Below are 19,929 nucleotides of genomic sequence, written 5' to 3' on the forward strand. Positions count from 1 at the left end.
GTGACTTGTTCTTTGCAAATAAGCTTAAAGTAAAAAAGTAAAAAGAAAAACACTTTGAAATATTCCACAGATAAAAAATCAGGGAGACATGGAAGAATTTTCAAATTGAAATAAGAATGAAAATCTGCCACATTCATCTCTCAACAACTTACAAATTTATTCTTCATATCATGTATGAATATTTTAGAGTGACCTGACAAAATCCAGTTATTTTTCAGACAGTTTTTACTTAAATACCCAAGTATCACTATAATTAATTTAAGTTAGTCTTGAAATTAGGGGCGAGGTAAATTTTAAGTGTTAGAGTTTCAGACCATGCATTCCAATGTTTTTCTTGGTGTTACTTTTGGATGCTTCGACTTGACTAAGTTCAACACATCCCAAACTGAGCTTGCCATTCTTCCCCATAAACCAGTTCCCACCTACAAATTCTTTGTCACAGAAATTGGTACCATGATCAACAACCCCTACACACACACACACACACCACAGGCACGTGCACACACCCATCTTTGAGGTTATTGCAAAACCTGGTCTGTCTTTCACATCCCGTTGTCCAATCAGTCTTAAATATCTCTTGCACTTGGCCCCTTCCACTTGTCCCCCACTGTCCCAATCATTTTTTTAGGGTTCCTGGATTACGGTGATGACTTCCTAACTGATCTTCTGAGTCCATGCTACTCTCTTTCTTCCTGCTTTTACCAGCATGCAACAGCCAAGCTTCATCTGCTAAGGAATCCTTTAATGTTGCACATACATTTAGGGGTGTCTGTCCCAAAAGGAGCCCCCTGGTTCCTCCAAGTCTTCGCCAGCATTATCTCTTGCCACCCTGTCCACTAGGATCCACTCTTCAGCCAAAATGTGCTACATGGCTTTGCCCCATGTCCAATCTCCCTCTTTCTCACATGTCCTCCTATCCTTTCTCTAAATGGTCACTTCTTACTCATCTTGTAAGGATGCACTCAAGGGCAAGGCCCATTCCCTACCTTCTCTGTCAGATGTCCAATAGGATCCAGTCCCGATGTTTAATTATACCTTGTTGAATTGTCAGGTTCTCTTTTCCTCATTCTTGATTCAATTACTTATCTTTGCTGCCATACAGTATGGAACTTGAAGGCAACACTGGTATCTTTGTTTCAGTATCTCTGAGAGCCAGCAAAATAGGTGCTGCTCAATAAATATTGGGAATTCACTTATGTAAGTAAGTGGATTAGTCACTGGGCAGCAGCAACTTAAGTTTTTTCACTAGAATTTTTCATTGGCTATATTATCTGGTCCATATAGGGATGAAGTTATACTTCAGAGTCAGGGATAATGTGTTATTAATGATGAATATCCAAAATGTTTATTAAACAGATAAATGTGTTTAAAGCTTTTTAGTTTGTTTCTTTTATTTGTCCTGATTTGAAGATCTCCATTCAAAATATTTTCTCACTGAAATATAACTGTATATATTTAAAAATTTAAAAGAAAATTTAAATAGTCAACACTGAATGTAATTGTCATTGAAATTGTTAAAATGCCCAAATCCCTTGAGTTGTAAAGCTATTTTCATGCTATTAATGTGGACTCAGCAGAATTCCCTCATTACCTAAAATTATTTACTTGCTCTAGAAGTCAGTAGCATGTTCCTTGCCTCTATCCATCTCACTGTAAGATTACATTGACTTTCCTTCTCACTTTCTTTTTTTCTCTGAGTGACTAACTTCCAATCTCTCATTTAATGTTCATATTTCACCACTGTTGTGCCATTTCTTTAGATTTCAGTATTTATATGTAACCATATTGTGCCAAATAATCAATAATGTTTATTAACTTTTAAAGGGGCTAAAGGGAGAGACTGGAAGACAAGGGACCCCAGGAAAACAGGTATTTTTTGTGTTTCCTTTGATAAAAAATGAAATGAGCCACATGACTGGGCCAATGCTAGGAGAAGGTTACTTTTAAATGAAGGAGGATGGGGGAAGGGAAGATGTTCATTCTAAGTATACAAGGATGGAAATGCTGGACCCTGGCAGTAATAATGGTTTCCTTTGCTTGCTTGTCTTACCCTTTCATTTCAAAACATTAACAATAGTGAAAATTGGTTTTCAGTGCTTTCTTCTGGCCAAGTAAATGACTGAAAGTAAAAAATTCAACCTATTTCTTGTAGTAGTAATTGATCAGATGCAGCAAGCTGCAAAATGGCAGCATCTTCATGTCTGCCACTTAGCCTTGGTTTTCTTCTTGAAATGTGAGCAGTCAGAGTCACCTATAGGATGGGATGTACGTGTTTCCTTCTAGTTTGTAATAACAGAGATATAATTTACTACTCTAGAGACTTCACTAAAATGCTCTCCGAGGGACTGGGTTGTGAAACAGACAAAATAAATTGCTTTGCTTCTTCCCTAACCAAACTGTCCTCATCCATTATCGTTCCAGTGAGATTGCATGAGCTGTGTAAGTTCAGTCAGAGTGAAAAGCACAGAAGTTAAGTCATGCTTTTGTAGCATGCTTGCTGCTGCTGGAGAGCCCACGGGTTCAGAGTCCTGAGTACTGTTCCAGGTTCATGTGGACTAGAGGGGCAAGCTATCCCTGGGGTGCACCTCATTTCCAAGAGTGGGCAGGAGAAAAATCAGAAATTTCACCAGCTCTGGAGCTAGGGTGACAAAACTATGTAGCAAAGTGTCCAGGGCCATTGACTCTGTCACTAGGAAGAATGCCAGAGCCCATGGGACAGAGTGTTGAAAGCATATGGCCACAGGGTGGTCTGCAATTTATAGCGAGTGCTATATATTGAGAAGCTGAAAACTTAGAATCTTACAGTAGGAGAAAAGACCACTGAGAGGCGAATGGGTTTGCCTACAGGCATGCTTGACCAAAAAACGTCTTTTAATATTTGTTCTACTGAACTTGACTCAAATCTAATGAATGACCCAACCCACTGTATCCTTGATAGGATTTTTAAATAGCTGTTCTCATAGGACCTCCATCCCTTCTCATTCAACCTCGACAGGCCAGGCCTTTCAGCAAAAGTCATTATAATAACTCTCTGTATGAAAGGCTATGTCCTTTGGCATTTGAATTCAAACTTAGCTAGCTCACTGGTTTACAGGTTGTTCCTCCAAGGCCCCATTAACATTTCCTCATTCTCGAGGACTGTGCTCTCCTGAGATAGGATTTGAGTTTGCTAGAGAGCTGGGTTTGCTGGAAGCTACATTTCCCACTGCCTAGAACTGATCCTACACAGGGAACCCAGGGGTCAGAGACACTGATGCTGATCTGCTGATGAGTGGTCATCCCAAACTCTTCATGTAAACACCCTTAGTCACCTGTCATGGGATCAAGTGCTGCACGTGTGTGACTTCCTGGCCCCCTATTTTGTGAGCAGTGTCCAAGGAGTGTTTCTCTCACACAATCAGCTTAATGGATTCTCAGTGACGCTGATTTCAGTTTCAGCTCTAATTCATTCCTCATCCCCAGAACTTACTATTTTGCCTTTCCTCTGACATTGGTGCCAGTTGTAGGATTTCTCCTGGTAGGAATCACCTCTGCACTTCTTCAGAAACAAACCTCAATATTTCAAGCATCTTACAGATGATTTTAATGACTGCCGGTGGAGTATCTCTTAGCCTAAATGCTTAGGACCAAATGTATTTCTGATTTCAGAAGGTTTAAAATTTTGGAATGTGTGCATACACAGAAGGAGCTGTCTTGGTGACGTAACCCAGGTCTCACTGTGAAATTCATTTCTGTCTCATATTCCCTTAGGCCAAAAGTAATGCTATTTTTAATAATTTTGTGCACAGAGCAAAGTTTCACACATGAGGTCAGGTGTGGAGTTTGCCACTTGTGTCATCATGTCGAGGCTTGAAAAGTTTCAGATTTTAGGTTTCAAGTTAGGGATGCTCCAGGAATTGTTATGTGAGAACTGAGTATTTGGTGTTTTATGCTCACATCTTAAAGCATCTACTTTGTTGGTAACAAACACTGATTTTACCTAACTTTTCTTCCCTTTGTTTCCTTTGAATATGATATGGACCTGAAAATAAATCCAATTATATCCAACTCAAAATTCATTGTGTGAAATTTATTTATTTTCATACTGAATTGCTAAACACCAATTTTAAAACTTGAATTATGAAACCCTACTTGTGTGTTTGAAAGTTAAACCTCTTTTCCTGATCTGATATTGAGTGATTTTAGAGTCTGAGTGTACTGTAAATTTCAGAAATAGAATATTTTAATGCCTTTCCTGAGTGTTCTTATCATGTATAATATGCCATTTGAATGAATATGTGAAAGACACCAGTGGGGGATAATGGACTGGACATACCCTAGCATTATAATGATGAGTGGGCCTCACATATGGATGCCCCAGTGTTTCTATACTGGGAAAAACACCACATTTTGTGTAATACTACTTCTTTAATCCCTTACTTATCAGCAGTGAGTGGTTCAGGCACAGGAAAAAGGAAAAAACGGTGTCTTTCTCTCTACTGAAGCACTTTTATTTATGTATTCATTTTTGTTTACTGATTTATTTTTTGAGTACTGGGATTTGAACTCAAGGCCTCACCTGCTAGGCAGGCACCCTACACTTGAGCCATGCCCTCTGCCCTCTTTTGCTGTAATTCATTTTTTGGATATGGTCTCATGCTTTTGCTCAGGGTTAGCCTAGGATGGTGATCCTCTTAACTATGCCTCCCTTGAAGCTGGGATTACAGCTGTGTTCTACCGTGCCTGTTTCATTGATTCAGATAAGGTCTTGCTAGTTCCCCCACCCCCACCCCAGCTGACCTCAAAAAGCAATCCTTCCACTCTCTGTCTCTCAAGTAATGGGGGTTACAGACATGCCTGGCCCTTGATCACTTTTAATGGTGCCTTTGCTTTAATTTTTCCTTTATCTCTAGTACTCAATCAAAATTTAATTTTAAGAATATAGACTTGGGAAAATAGACTGTCTTAATAACAGAGTGAGAATAAACATGCTTCATATTTACTGTGTTGAGTTTTCTTTGCCTTAAAATAGTGACATATTTTAAATCCAGTATAACCCTGTTCTAACCTGTGCAATTTGACCTGTGGAGTGTGAAAGCATTGCTATCTGATCGCGAACAGTTACGCAATTAAAATGTTTTGTTCTCCAGCTAATCATTAACCTCTTTTTAAAGAGCAGAAAAACAAAAAGCTTTCTCATATATGCATTTCTGACACTAATTCTATCAGAAGTCTCCAAACTGAGAGCTAAAATTGATTAAATGCATGTAGTAGGTGTAACCCATGTTACTGGTACGGTGACTTACACGTCTATTACAGGGTTGTTTTTGTTTTTGTTTTGTTTTTCCTATTTTCAAAGGGAAGTCAAGGCCATCCTGGAGGGAAAGGACAGGTATGTCTCTTCACAGGTGACACCCTCTTTATTCTGTCCTTGTTGCTTGGTTTTTGAATGCTGTATAAATCTAGCTTTCGATGTTTGAAGAGAAAATGTTTTTCATGTTCTTCAGAAAAAGTTCCTAATTAGGGTTTTTAGACTGCAGCACTGATGTGAATCAGGTAGGGAACATCACACACCTGCTGATGTCACTGATTCTTATCCTCTGCTGGGAGCCGGTGTTTTTCAGTAGAGAACGGTGCGCCTTTCTGAGTCTGTCTCTCCCACCGCTCCTTGGAAGCAGGCCTTGCCTTCCAGCCCTGGACGTGGCGTTCACAGTAAATAGATGTTTGTAGGGCTCACCAGCTGGAGGCATGGCGAATGACGGTTCAGGTGATGTGGAAGACCTGTCTGGGTCACTGCTGGCATTCTGTTACAACAACGTAACTAGTAGAATACATACATGTCTGTTTTCATACCCTTACGGACGTTTGTGATGCAATTACTCCTTCTGAAATATTTGAATAGAACTTTTAAAGATTTATTTTTGGCTTCAGAGAGGAGAAAAGGGAGAACCTGGTATGAGAGGTGGCATTGGACCAAAAGGAGATCCTGGGGTGAATGGCCTGATGGGGCCTGCAGGTCCCAAGGGACAGCCTGGGGACATGGGTCCTCAGGGGCCACCAGGACTGGATGGGAAGCCCGTATGTATTCTGCTTCTTTCACGGTGTTTATGTTTTCATGACTTTTTTACTCAGTATGTACATATTATAATCCTTAATGATTTGATGCAGGGAAGAGAATTTTCAGAACAGTTTATTCGACAAGTTTGCACTGATGTATTAAGAGGTATGTCTCAACCATACTTTTAAATAATTTCTTTCAAAGTACAAAAGTAATACAGATTTTTGGTAGAAATTGTAGAACAAATAAGTAAGATAAAGAAGAAAACAGACATTTCTAAGCTCATATCTGGTTTAGAGGATGCATATTTTTGTAAACATGGAATAGTATATATGCTCTTATAATTTTTAACAAAGCACTTCATCATGGTTTCATCAATTAATTTTTTGTGAAGTGATGTTTGATCATTTAATTTGTATTATAGGTGTCTGTAATTGACTGATTTCTTTGGGGGGCACTTTCACTTTTCCTCTGTATTTTAAGCAATTGCTATCATACATACCAATTGCATACTGCAATGGCTGTTTCTGTGATTAAATTCCTCAAAATGAAATTATTGGCCAAGAGATAAGCACATATTCAGTGACTGTGGATTTCCTCTGTAAATTAATAATGATTAGCAGTATTAACTCTGCCTCACCATTTGAACATAAATGGGGACTGTTCTTTGCTTTTAAGCCCAGCTACCAGTCTTACTTCAGAGTGGAAGAATTCAAAACTGTGACCATTGCCAGACTCAACGTGGCTCTCCTGGTGTACCTGGGCCACCTGGTCCCATGGGCCCTGAAGGTCCCCGAGGATTTCCTGGTTTGCCAGGGAGAGATGGGGTTCCTGGATTAATGGGCGTCCCTGGGCGCCCTGGTGCTAGAGGATTAAAAGGTACTTAACTTTGTGTGCAAAAGCGAACGAGCAGAAAAGAGGCAATTGCTTTATAAATCCCTAAGCCTTTCAATAATTTGTCAAGTGAGTTAGACTATTTTCTTTTATTGAATCCATATTCACTAAGGAAAAGAGGTTAAAAATTATTAGCACATGAAGTTAGAAATGTTGACAATACATTTAGAATTTTTAATTGCGACTGATAAGGTCTTCAAGTAGAAAATCACAGATACCATTTCACTTATTTTGACTATGGTAACTTTCTACACTGCTACCTTGTTCAAAATATTTATAGGAAAAAAAATTATGTTTTACAAACAAGCTTCATAATAGGCTACAATTTACTTCACTTTGCCTTTGAAAGTTTATTTGAAATATCATTTGATAACTCTTCCCTTTTATTTAATATTGATGAATAATTTAGATGCTTTGTAAGGATCATAATTCATACCAAGATTAATAATGCCAAACTAATGTCTTTTCTTAGTATGTAATTCCTGTCAAGTCTTTCATGTGGAAGCCTGATAACCTTCGAATATTTGGCTTCAAAGATTCTGTTTCCCATTAGTAATAAAAAATACATGCAAACTATTTTTTACATTTTATTATTTTTTATTATTGTTGTGTTGAGGGTACATTGTGACATTTACAAAAGCTCTTACAGTATATCATAGTTGAATTCACCCCTCTATCATTCTCCTTTATCTTCCTTCCCTCCACTCCTGGGACAGTTTCAACAGGTCTCATTTTTCCATTTTCATACATGAGTACATAGTATTTGCACCATATTCAACAACCTACGCCCTTTCTCCACATCCTCTCCTTCCCACTGGTACCAGTCTCCAAGACAGGACCTGTTCTGACCTCCTGTTCTCTGTTTTCGTGCAACCTATTTTATTTTTTATTATTTTTTTTAACATTTTTTTCTTTTTTTTTATTCATATGTGCATACAATGCTTGGGTCATTTCTCCCCCCTGCCCCCACCCCCTCCCTTACCACCCACTCCGCCCCCTCCCTCTTCTCCCCACCCCCTCAATACCCAGCAGAAACTATTCTGCCCATATCTCTAATTTTGTTGTAGAGAGAGTATAAGCAATAATAGGAAGGAACAAGGGTTTTTGCTGGTTGAGATAAGGATAGCTATACAGGGCATTGACTCACATTGATTTCCTGTGCGTGGGTGTTACCTTCTAGGTTAATTCTTTTTGATCTCACCTTTTCTCTAGTACCTGTTCCCCTTCTCCTATTGGCCTCAGTTGCTTTAAGGTATCTGCTTTAGTTTCTCTGCATTGAGGGCAACAAATGCTAGCTAGTTTTTTAGGTGTCTTACCTATCCTCACCCCTTACTTGTGTGCTCTCGCTTTATCTTGTGATCAAACTCCAATCCTCTTGTTGTGTTCGTGCAAACTATTTTAAAATAGATTTGCTTTTCTTGCAATGTGTGTGTTAACAGCTTTGACAGAAATGGTGTAGAAAGCAGTAATTGTGCGGGAGAATAACATTACTCACGTGTCGGACACCCTGCAGGCTTACCAGGAAGAAATGGCGCAAAAGGGAGCCAAGGGTCTGGATATCCTGGAGAACAAGGTCCCCCTGGTCCCCCAGGTAGGGTCGGGACAGTGCTTGTAAGTGTTGCTGCATTTATTTATTTATTTATTTATTTATTTATTTGAGGTGGGGGTTTTGCCATGTTGGTCTCAAACTCCTGAACTCAAAGTGATGCTTCTGCCACAGAAGATTGATACACATTTTGCTTTAAGAGAAATCGTCATAAAGCTGTACTAAATAATTTAAAACCAGGGCATTTACTTTTGAGTGATACACATTTAAAACATTAAGGTTTAATTACCAGAAGTTTTTCAAATGTTACTTTATATTCAGAAAGTATTTTAAGATTATCATTTTGTCTGGTATGTACCCCTTAAAAGGCCTTGAATGTTTTTAGTCACCCCTGCCTATCTAGTGCATGATGCTGTTTAATCTTTGACCCTCAGGGAAGCACACTAATGCTGAAGTGGACTCTTAATGGTCCTCTGATCACTGTGCTTTTTAGCTTGGCTGGTCTCAGTTTTCTCGTTTGTGAAATGGCAGTGATAATGTTGTGTGCAAGATGGTATCATTGGGAGATTAGACACGTTTTCACGCGCGGTGCTTTCAGAGCAGGCCATGGCAGTCACAGTTTTTGTTTTATTACCATTGTAGACAACCCAGGAAGCTGTTGAGTAGATCAAATGATTTAATATTGCTTTTCTAAAACACTTGAAACAATACTCACAGGCATGGCTAAGTGTTGAGTGAGTGTTTACCCTTTGCTTTAGCAGAAAGTGGATAGTAGGAAGTGCCCTGCCTCTCTGCTCTGTCCACAGAGCTGAATATCTTGTCTTTATTTTGAGTCATCAACTTTAAAAGGTCAGCGTCCTAAGTTAACTTTATTCTCCTTTTCTTAAGCATATTAAGTAAACAAAGTAGGATGTAGTGGACAGATTAGTGATATGACACTTATGTGTACTGATGACTATTATACTACGGAAATAATGAATAATGATATAATTAAATGAGGAGTCTAAAATACGTACATATAATGGAAATAGTCATTTTTACTGCAAATATGCCACAAAATGACATCCTTGAAGTTTTGACTTACCTACTCACTGCCTGCTAGTTTAATAAAATAGTGGCAAAAGGGAGGCTGAAAAGAGTAAGTTTAGAAAATCCACAAACTGGAATGTTAATGTTAGCTCAGTGTCTTCATGGGTAGCACAATTGCTGTAGTAATAAGATCATGTCCATCCTACTTTTATACATTGTACCGATAACTTTTGTATGGACCTTTACAAAGTGGGAATCCCGTAGAATTAGCAAAAGAATTACTGCAAATGTGTCAAATGCTCAGTGTTCAAGAGATTTTTTTTTTCAGTTTAAGTTTCTTGCAGAATCATTTACTTCACCATCAAAGACCAAAGCGCTCTGCTCACCTGTTGCTAATGTCCTGTCTTAGGTCCAGAGGGCCCTCCTGGAATGAGCAAGGAAGGTCCTCCAGGGCACCCAGGTGTCCCTGGCAAAGATGGAGATCATGGGAACCCTGGAATCCAAGGACAGCCAGGCCCTCCTGGCATCTGCGATCCATCCCTGTGTTTCAGTGTCATTGTCGGAAGAGATCCATTTAGAAAAGGACCAAACTACTAATGTCTGACGCCTCACTCGACAGCCCAGGCGTGGTGCTTTTGTGGTCTTGTGCAGCTCAGGAAGATAACCCAGAGAAACCCCTCGAAAAGAAACTAAAGTACCTCGGTGTTTTTATTTCTTTTTCCTTAAGGAAAAGTGTATAAAAGGTTACATGTACTGATATTTAAAGGCTCCTCAGTAATTTGGAGTCTCAAGATTAGTAGCATTAATTAATTCTCAAGGGTTTCTTGTTAAGTCCATTCTTTTTAATCAAAGTTAAGCGCAAAAATCCACCATTGCCTGTTAGTCAGTTGATTTCAGTCACTGTGAAATACTTCGCAGTCTCCATGCAGGAAAGACTTGAGTTCAAGTTCATGTTTGTGTGTATTTCATGTTGCTTATCTTACAGCTCATGTGTCTGCATCAGCCATAATGTACCTGGACGCTGGAAATAAGACGAGGGCTGATATTCAGCTGGGATGGATGGGAGAGTTGGCCCTCTGTGTCTGTGGGTCCTCCAACCTCAGATTCAACGAACTGTGGATAGAAAGTATTTTTAGAACATTGTGTCTGTCTATACTGGACATGTACAGACTATCCCTTGTCATTATTCTCTAAATAATACAGTGAATAACTATTTGTGTAGCATTTACATTGTTTCAAGTACTATAAGTAATCTAGAGATAATTATTTAAAGTACATAGGAAAATGTGCACAGGTTATATGCGAATACTATGCCACTTTATCTAAGGGATTTAATCATTTGTGGAGTTTGTATCCTCGGGGTGGGACAGGGCTGGGTGGGGAGCCAGTCTCCCCACAATAGAGGGACACCAGTGTTGTCATACGAGTCACCTGCTCCTTTGTGCTGATTGGTTGGAGTTGGTGGACGCTATTGTTCAGTCTCCTGAATATCTCCTCTGAATGAAATGAATGTGTTTATTACTTTGTTTTCAGACTCTAAAATAAGATCAGTGAGTGTGCTGACAGTGTTGATTGCATAGAGAACAGTCATAATTAACTAACGTCAAAACATTTTTTAAAAGTTCCATTGTACAATGTATTGAGAGGAAATATAAGTTCAGGAATACTAAAATGACTTCATAGTGGCTAATTAATTGGAATGTTTGCTTTTCTTTTGTTTCACTTATTATGTGGGTGTCATTCATGTTGATTTTCATTGTAGAAGATCAAACAGCTAAGATGTTGTTCAAAGGAAAGGCTGTTCCACAAAGCCTGGCGTGTTTTCATATTGTTAGCATGTTAAAAAAATATTACAAAGTCTTTTTGTACTGTACTTAATGCTTTTGTAGGGAACAGAATTTGAGATATTTTGTCTTTGTCATGCTCAAAATTTTGTTACAAGATTGTTATTCAGAGTACAATAAAGTTTTGTACAGGCCTGATTGTAGTCTTTTTTAATATTTAATTTTGACTGATTACTGAGTATATTGTTGATATCTCATGATCATTTATGCAATAGATATGATCTATTAAATTGTTTGTCCTAACCTTCAATAATTGGTTCACCTGAAATAAGAATTTATGAATTGAGCTTGCATGCTACTAACCTGAATATGAGCCCTGCTCGTGGCTGTTGATCAGTGTCAAGCTTTTTTTTAAAGTTTTATTAAGGATTTATTTTAGTATAGCATGATAAAGTAGGGAGAAGTGGGAAAAAGAGAGAACATTTCCTTTTCCCCATACAGTAAAGACTTCCATGTTAGCTTTGTGGAAGTAGGATTCTGCCATTTGGTAAGGACATTGGACCTGATTAAAGTCCATAGGTTTAGTTGCTAAATGAACATAAGGCTTGTTGTTACATCTTCTTAGGCCTAAGTATCCTATGACCCCATTCTAATGATGGCGTTTGCTGCTAAGACCCCATAAAAGCAAAATAAAGTAGTTGGTATTATGTCTTCATTCGTTCACACAGCAGCAACAAATAGTAAAGTGCCATCTCCTACCTGGCCACTGAGTGTCAGGGATACAAAGGCAAGGAGCTGGGATCTGCCTGAGGGAGCCCAGGTGAGTCAGCAGGTGATCTGAGTGCATTCATTCTAAGAAGTACTGTAGAAATCTAGAAGATGCTGTCATAGGCTTAGTTTTGTCTGCCCCCCCCATCCCCAGTTCATACATTAAAGTCCCAATCTAACTGTATCTAGAGGGGGACTTCTAGGGGATAACTGAGATGAAGTGAGCTCACAAGACAGATGGGATTGGTGTCTTCACAGGTGAAGAAGAACTTCTTGCCTCTCCTCCTTCCTTCTCCCCCCTCACTGCAGGAGCACATGGGCAGAGACATGTGGGGAACTGGGTTACAGGCCCCCACTACAACTCCACTATGCTGCCACCCAAGTTTTTCAACTTCCAACCTCCAGAACTTCATGAAAGTGAAGTTCTGTTGCTGAAGCCACTCAGCCTGAGAGGTTTTGTTTCGGCAGTTGAGCTGACTGGTGTGGGTGATGTTACGGAAAGCTTCCCAAAGCCAATCTCTGATAAATTGAAAGTCAAGGATGCATCAGCATAACCAACTCACATAAAGACAGAGAGGACTGTAGGGTTAGAGGAAGCACAAATGACAATCATTCTGTGGGATATAAACTATATTTACTTTGAGTAAATCGGTGTTTCGAGATTTCTGAAATTTATTGTGCCCGAACTTATTTTTTGCCTTGGAAAAATGTTAGACTCACCAATAATGTGCCATGTTTTGGGAATGGTAAGTGCGTGATTTTATCCTGCTGGCACATTTCTGCCCCATACCTGCTGACCCACACCATGCTACATGCAAGGGTTTTTGGTGTCACTTACATTGCTCCTGCAATGAGGTTGCCTCACTTCAAATTCCTACTTTCTGTTTCCAGCTGTGAGTCTTCAGAAAACTTGTTTACCTCATTGTGCTCAAATGTCTTCATAGTAAGTGAGGGATCTTAATATTACTTCCCTTATAGCATTAAGAGTGTGAAATGATGCTGGATGTGGTGACAGGAGCCTATAATCTCAGCACTGAGGAGGCTGGGGCAGGAGAATTCTGAGTTCAAGGTCAGCCTGGGCTAAAATGAGACCCTATCTCAGAAAACAAATAAATGCAAATGTACAAAGATGATTAAATGAGGTAAAACAAAGCAAATTAATGAACTCATATGATTTTGAAGAACCACACAGACAATATGTGGTCAGACAATATGAGGGTGAAATATTTAAAAAGCAGACATTCAAAGCACTTTATAAGTGTGACTTTTGCTGAATAAGGTAACATGCAGGGGGAATTCCAAGACGGCAGCTAGAGGGAGGAAGCAGAAAGCATGCCTCCTAAAGTAAAATCTTGGAGAGACGCTGGAGATACACCTTACAGGAAAAACCACTGAGAAGAAGCAAAACTTTGACTCCTCCACAACCCCCTGCCTGCGCACAGCATCCCCACTTCACATTAAATGGAGAAACCAGGAGGGCCCCCGGGCCACTGTGAGATGCCGGCACCCAGACGACTTGGGAAAATGCGGACCACAAAGTGAGCTAAGCTGTATGCGGTACTTCCACAAAAAACCCTGGGCCAGATCAGCATAGCTCCCTGGACAGACCGACCCCCACCCAGGGAAAAAAGAAAAAAAAACCTGAATAATAAGCAATAACAACAAAAAAGACATGTAGCAAAGGGGCGGGGCTCCCTGAGCGCTGAAGAAGGGGGGAGAGGAAATCCCTCATGGAACTGTAAATAAGCCGGGCAAGAATGTGGGAGCAGCTGTGCACGCCCAGCAATCAGGAGCGGGAAAGCTTGTAAAAGTGGCGGTGGGAGGAAAACTCCACAGGAGAGGGGTTAAGACCCACTTCCCACGTGAACTGTAAATAAACACGCAGGCCAGAGAAAGCGGGTGCAGTGTCACCTCCCCCAGTGTGCTCGGAAAGGGGAAAGCCTGTAGCAGAGGTTCCCACACAGGAGAACTCTGAGCAAACAAAGCCTGCGGGGCCAGGTGAGTGCTAAGCTCACCCCTGAGATCTGCATAAATAACGCCTCCAGCAACAGCAGGCTGACAGCAGCGGGCAGGCGAGCCACAGCTGCAGATACCATTCACAGAACTGTCTCCAGACTCTTTCTCCCTATCTTTGATGAGACAACAACTGAACTACACCTGCATGCTGAAAAACCTACTGAAACTGTATTGCATTTGAACTTGGGACACTTTGTGGGTTTTTTGTTTTGTTTTGTTTATATTAGTTTTGGTTCCCCTTTGATGAGACAATTATACAACTACTTCTGAGACACCATCTCCAGGGCTGGAGGCTGAGGAATGAACACCAAAACTATTAAGACTGAAACTTTATTGCATTTGAACTTGGAGATTTTATATATATGTACTTTTTTTCATTTTTCATTTATTTATTTTTTACTTTTATTTTTCTTTTTTAAAATTTTTTTATTTCTTATTTTCAATCCTCATGTGTCTCTCTAATGCCTGTTCAGCTTACTTTTGATTAGTACACTATTGCTCCCTGTTTATATCTTTGAAAGTTTTGTGTTGTTTGTTTTATTTTTTTCTACTTGTTTATTTGTTTTTCCCTTTTTCTTTAACTTCTTTGCTTTCCCTCTCCTTTCACCCTTCCATTCTAAATATTGTTATTATTACAAGCTATAAAATACATAATTGTACACAGTACAGGGACAATAAAAACACCAAGGGCAATGACGGGAAAACAAAAAAAACAGGGAAACCAGTTTCCCCACAGCAAAAAATTAGTATAGGAACCAGAGGGGAATGAAGAAAACAGGTACTCAGATACAGACTCCAACAAAATAAAGATAAACTATGCCAAACAACCCAATGAAGCCAGAAGAACAATCTAAAAGAAGAAATACTACAGGTATTCAATGAAATTCAATGAGAATTTCATAGAGATGATACTAGATATGGTCAACCAAAATGTACAGGAGACGCTCAAGAAATTCCAAGACAACAAAAATAGAGAATTTGAAAAAGCAAAAGAAGAAATAAAGGAAACCATAGAAGCACTGTATAAACACCAAAGTGAAACAAAGAACATGATCAATAAAGATAAATGAACTCAGGACAAAAATAGACAACATTAAAGAGGAAGGGACTCAGGATATGGAAAACTTCAGAAAAAAGAATGAAACAGATTTACAAATGGAAGGCCAATCCAGCAGAATAGAACAAATAGAAGACAGACTCTCAGAACTCAAAGATGAAATGGTAATTAAAGGAAAAATCGAAGAACTATTAATTAAACAACTCAAGACCTGTGAAAAGAAAATGCAAGAACTCACTGACTTCATCAAAAGACCAAACTTGAGAATCATGGGCATTGAAGAAGAAGAGGTGCAAGCATAGGGAATGTGTAATATATTCAACAAAATAATAACAGAAAAATTCCCAAATCTAGAGAAATCTATTCCCATACAGATTCAAGAGGCCTCCAGGACACCAAACAGACCAGATCAAAATAGAACTACTCCACGACATATCATCATTAAAACAACAAGTTCAGAAACTAAGGAAAGAATATTGAAGGCTGTAAGAGAGAAAAAACAAATAACATACAAAGGTAAACCCATCAAAATCACAGCAGACTTCTCAACAGAAACATTAAAAGCAAGAAGAGCGTGAGGTGAGATCTTCCGGGCCGTGAATGAAAATACCTTCAACCCCAGGATACTCTACCCAGCAAAACTATCATTCAAAATAGATGGAGCAATAAAAGTCTTCCACGATAAGCAGAAACTAAAACAAGATGTGACCACAAAGCCACCACTACAAAAGATTCTTCAAGGGATTCTGCACACAGAAAATGAAAGCATACAAAACCATGAAAGGGCAGGCAGCACCAAACTACAGGAAAAGAAAAAGCAAGAAAGTAGAGAATAATATTGATTTAGCTACACACAATCAAACCTTCAAACAACTAAAACAACTAAATGTCAGGAATCACCACATACCTATCAGTACTAACACTTAATGTTAACGGACTTAATTCACCCATCAAAAGGCACCGCTTGACAAAATGGATTAAAAAGGAAGCTCCAACAATTTGTTGCTTACAGGAGACTCATCTCACTGACAGAAATAAGCATAGGCTTAGGATGAAAGGCTGGAAGAAGATTTACCAAGCCAATGGCCCCCAAAAACAGGCAGGAGTAGCAATACTTATCTCTGACAAAGTAGACTTCAAACCTACATTGATCAAATGAGATAAAGAAGGACATTCCATACTAATAAAAGGGAAATAGACCAAAAGGAAATAATCATCAATCTGTACGCACCCAATGTCAACGCACCCAATTTCATCAAACATACCCTGAAAGACCTAAAAGCATATATAAATGCCAACACAGTGGTCGTGGGAGACTTTAACACCCCATTATCATCAATAGATAGGTCATCCAAACAAAAAAATCAATAAAGAAATCCTAGATCTAAAATATGCAATAGATCAAATGGACCTAGTTGATGTCTACAGAACATTTCATCCAACCTCTACACAATATACATTCTTCTCAGCAGCCCATGGAACCTTCTCCAAAACAGATCATATCCTAGGGCACAAAGCAAGCCTCAGCAAATATAAGAAAATAGAAATCATACCATGCATTCTATCTGATCACAATGCAGTAAAAGTAGAACTCAACAACAAAAGTAAAGACGAAAAACATGCAAACAGCTGGAAACTGAATAACTCATTACTTAATGAACAGTGGGTCATTGATGAAATAAAATAGGAAATTAAAAAGTTCCTGGAAGTCAATGAACATGAAAACACAACCTACCAGAACCTACAGGACACAGCTAAGGCAGTCCTGAGAGGAAAGTTTATAGCCATGAGTGCATATATTAAAATGACTGAAAGATCCCAAACCAATGACCTAATGATACATCTCAAACTCCTAGAAAAAACAAGAACAAGCAAATCCCAAAACAAATAGAAGGAGAAAAATTAAAAAAAAAAAGAGCTGAAATCAATGAAATAGAAACCAAAAAAAAAAAAAAATACAAAGAATCAATGAAACAAAAAATTGGTTCTTTGAAAAAATAAACAAGATTGATAGACCCCTGGCAAACCTGACTAAAATGAGGAGAGAAAAAACCCAAATTAATAGAATCAGGAATGCAAAAGGGGAGATAACAACAAACACCATGGAAGTCAAGAAAATCATCAGAGACTACTTTGAGAACCTATATTCAAATAAATTCAAAAATCTTAAAGAAATGGACAGAATTCTAGATACATATGATTATCCAAAACTGAACCAAGAGGAAATTAATCACCTGAATAGACCTATAACACAAAATGAAATTGAAGCAGCAATCAAGAGTCTCCCCAAAAAGAAAAGTCCAGGACCTGATGGACTCTCTGCTGAATTCTATCAGATCTTTAAAGAAGAACTGATACCAACCCTCCTTAAACTGTTCCACGAAATAGAAAGGGAAGGAAAACTGCCAAACACATTTTATGAAGCCAGTATTACACTTATCCCAAAACCAGGCAAAGACACCTCCAAAAAGGAGAACTATAGGCCAATCTCCTTAATGAACATTGACGCAAAAATCCTCAACAAAATAATGGCAAACCGAATTCAACAACACATCAAAAAGATTATTCACCAGGACCAAGTAGGCTTCATCCCAGGGATGCAGGGGTGGTTCAACATACGAAAATCAATAAACGTAATAAACCACATTAACAGAAGCAAAGACAAAAACCACTTGGTCATCTCAATAGATGCAGAAAAAGCCTTTGATAAGATCCAACACCATTTCATGATAAAAGCTCTAAGAAAACTAGGAATAGAAGGAAAGTACCTCAACATTATAAAAGCTATATATGACAAACCTACAGCCAGCATTATACTTAATGGAGAAAAACTGAAACCATTCCCTCTAAAATCAGGAACCAGACAAGGATGCCCACTATCTCCACTTCTATTCAACATAGTACTGGAATTCCTAGCCAGAGCAATTAGGCAAGAAGAAGGAATAAAAGGAATACAAATAGGTAAAGAAACTGTCAAAATATCCCTATTTGCAGATGACATGATCCTATACCTTAAAGACCCAAAAAACTCTACTCAGAAGCTTCTAGACATCATCAATAGCTATAGCAAGGTAGCAGGATATAAAATCAACATAGAAAAATCATTAGCATTTCTATACACTAACAATGAGCAAACTGAAAAAGAATATATGAAAACAATTCCATTTACAATAGCCTCAAAAAAAATCAAATACCTAGGTGTAAACCTAACTAAAGATGTGAATGACCTCTACAAGGAAAACTATACACTTCTGAAGAAAGAGACTGAGGAAGACTACAGAAAGTGGAGAGATCTCCCATGCTCATGGATTGGTAGAATCAACATAGTAAAAATGTCTATACTCCCTAAAGTAATGTACATGTTTAATGCAATTCCCATCAAAATTCCAATGACATTCATTAAAGAGATTGAAAAATCTACCGTTAAATTTATATGGAAACACAAGAGGCCACGAATAGCCAAGGCAATACTCAGTCAAAAGAACAATGCAGGAGGTATCACAATAACTGACTTCAAACTATATTACAAAGCAATAACGATAAAAACAGCATGGTACTGGCACAAAAACAGACATGAAGACCAGTGGAACAGAATAGAGGATCCAGATATGAAGCCACACAACTATAACCAACTTGTCTTTGACAAAGGAGCTAAAAATATATGATGGAGAAATAGCAGCCTCTTCAACAAAAACTGCTGGCAAAACTGGTTAGCAGTCTGCAAAAAACTGAAACTAGATCCATGTATATCACCCTATACCAAGATTAACTCAAAATGGATCAAGGATCTTAATATCAGACCCCAAACTCTTAAGTTGATACAAGAAAGAGTAGGAACTACTCTGGAGTTAGTAGGTATAGGTAAGAACTTTCTCAACGAAACCCCGGCAGCACAGCAACTAAGAGATAGCATAGATAAATGGGACCTCATAAAACTAAAAAGCTTCTGTTCATCAAAAGAAATGGTCTCTAAACTGAAGAGAACACCCACAGAGTGGGAGAAAATATTTGCCAGCTACACATCAGACAAAGGACTGATAACCAGAATATATAGGGAACTTAAAAAACTAAATTCTCCCAAAACTAATGAACCAATAAAGAAATGGGCACGTGAACTAAACAGAACTTTCTCAAAAGAAGAAATACAAATGGCCAAAAAACACATGAAAAAATGCTCACCATCTCTAGCAATAAAGGAAATGCAAATTAAAACCACACTAAGATTCCACCTCACCCCTGTTAGAATAGCCATCATCAGCAACACCACCAACAACAGGTGTTGGTGAGGATGCGGGGAAAAAGGAACCCTCTAACACTGCTGGTGGGAATGTAGACTAGTACAACCACTCTGGAAAAAAATTTGGAGGCTACTTAAAAAGCTGGACATCGATCTACCATTTGATCCAGCAATACCACTCTTGGGGATATACCCAAAGGACTGTTACTCCAGAGGCACCTGCACACCCATGTTTATTGCGGCACTATTCACAATAGCCAAGTTATGGAAACAGCCAAGATGCCCCAGCATTGACGAATGGATTAAGAAAATGTGGTATCTATACACAATGGAATTTTATGCAGCCATGAAGAAGAACGAAATGTTATCATTCGCTGGTAAATGGATGGAATTGGAGAACATCATTCTGAGTGAGGTTAGCCTGGCCCCAAAGACCAAAAATCGTATGTTCTCCCTCATATGTGGACATTAGATCAAGGGCAAACACAACAATGGGATTGGACTTTGAGCACATGATAAAAGCGAGAGCACACAAGGGAGGGGTGAGGATAGGTAAGACAC

At 38.8% G+C, this 19,929-nt stretch overlaps 1 protein-coding gene across 1 annotated transcript in view; it reads left to right on the forward strand.

Annotated features, from left to right (window-relative positions):
* Positions 1-11,485, forward strand: part of Col21a1 (collagen type XXI alpha 1 chain) — a 161,327-nt gene extending 149,842 nt beyond the window's left edge. The window contains exons 24-30 of the mRNA XM_074081869.1: positions 1,825-1,869; positions 5,339-5,371; positions 5,911-6,057; positions 6,148-6,202; positions 6,716-6,916; positions 8,445-8,522; positions 9,916-11,485. Coding sequence (XP_073937970.1) covers positions 1,825-1,869; positions 5,339-5,371; positions 5,911-6,057; positions 6,148-6,202; positions 6,716-6,916; positions 8,445-8,522; positions 9,916-10,103 — 747 coding nt within the window. The 3' untranslated portion in view covers positions 10,104-11,485. The remainder of the gene's footprint in view (positions 1-1,824; positions 1,870-5,338; positions 5,372-5,910; positions 6,058-6,147; positions 6,203-6,715; positions 6,917-8,444; positions 8,523-9,915) is intronic.
* The last annotated feature ends 8,444 nt before the right edge of the window (positions 11,486-19,929 follow it).

This window comes from Castor canadensis, chromosome 8 (assembly GCF_047511655.1).
Source record: "Castor canadensis chromosome 8, mCasCan1.hap1v2, whole genome shotgun sequence".
NCBI classification, from domain to species: Eukaryota; Metazoa; Chordata; class Mammalia; order Rodentia; family Castoridae; genus Castor; species Castor canadensis.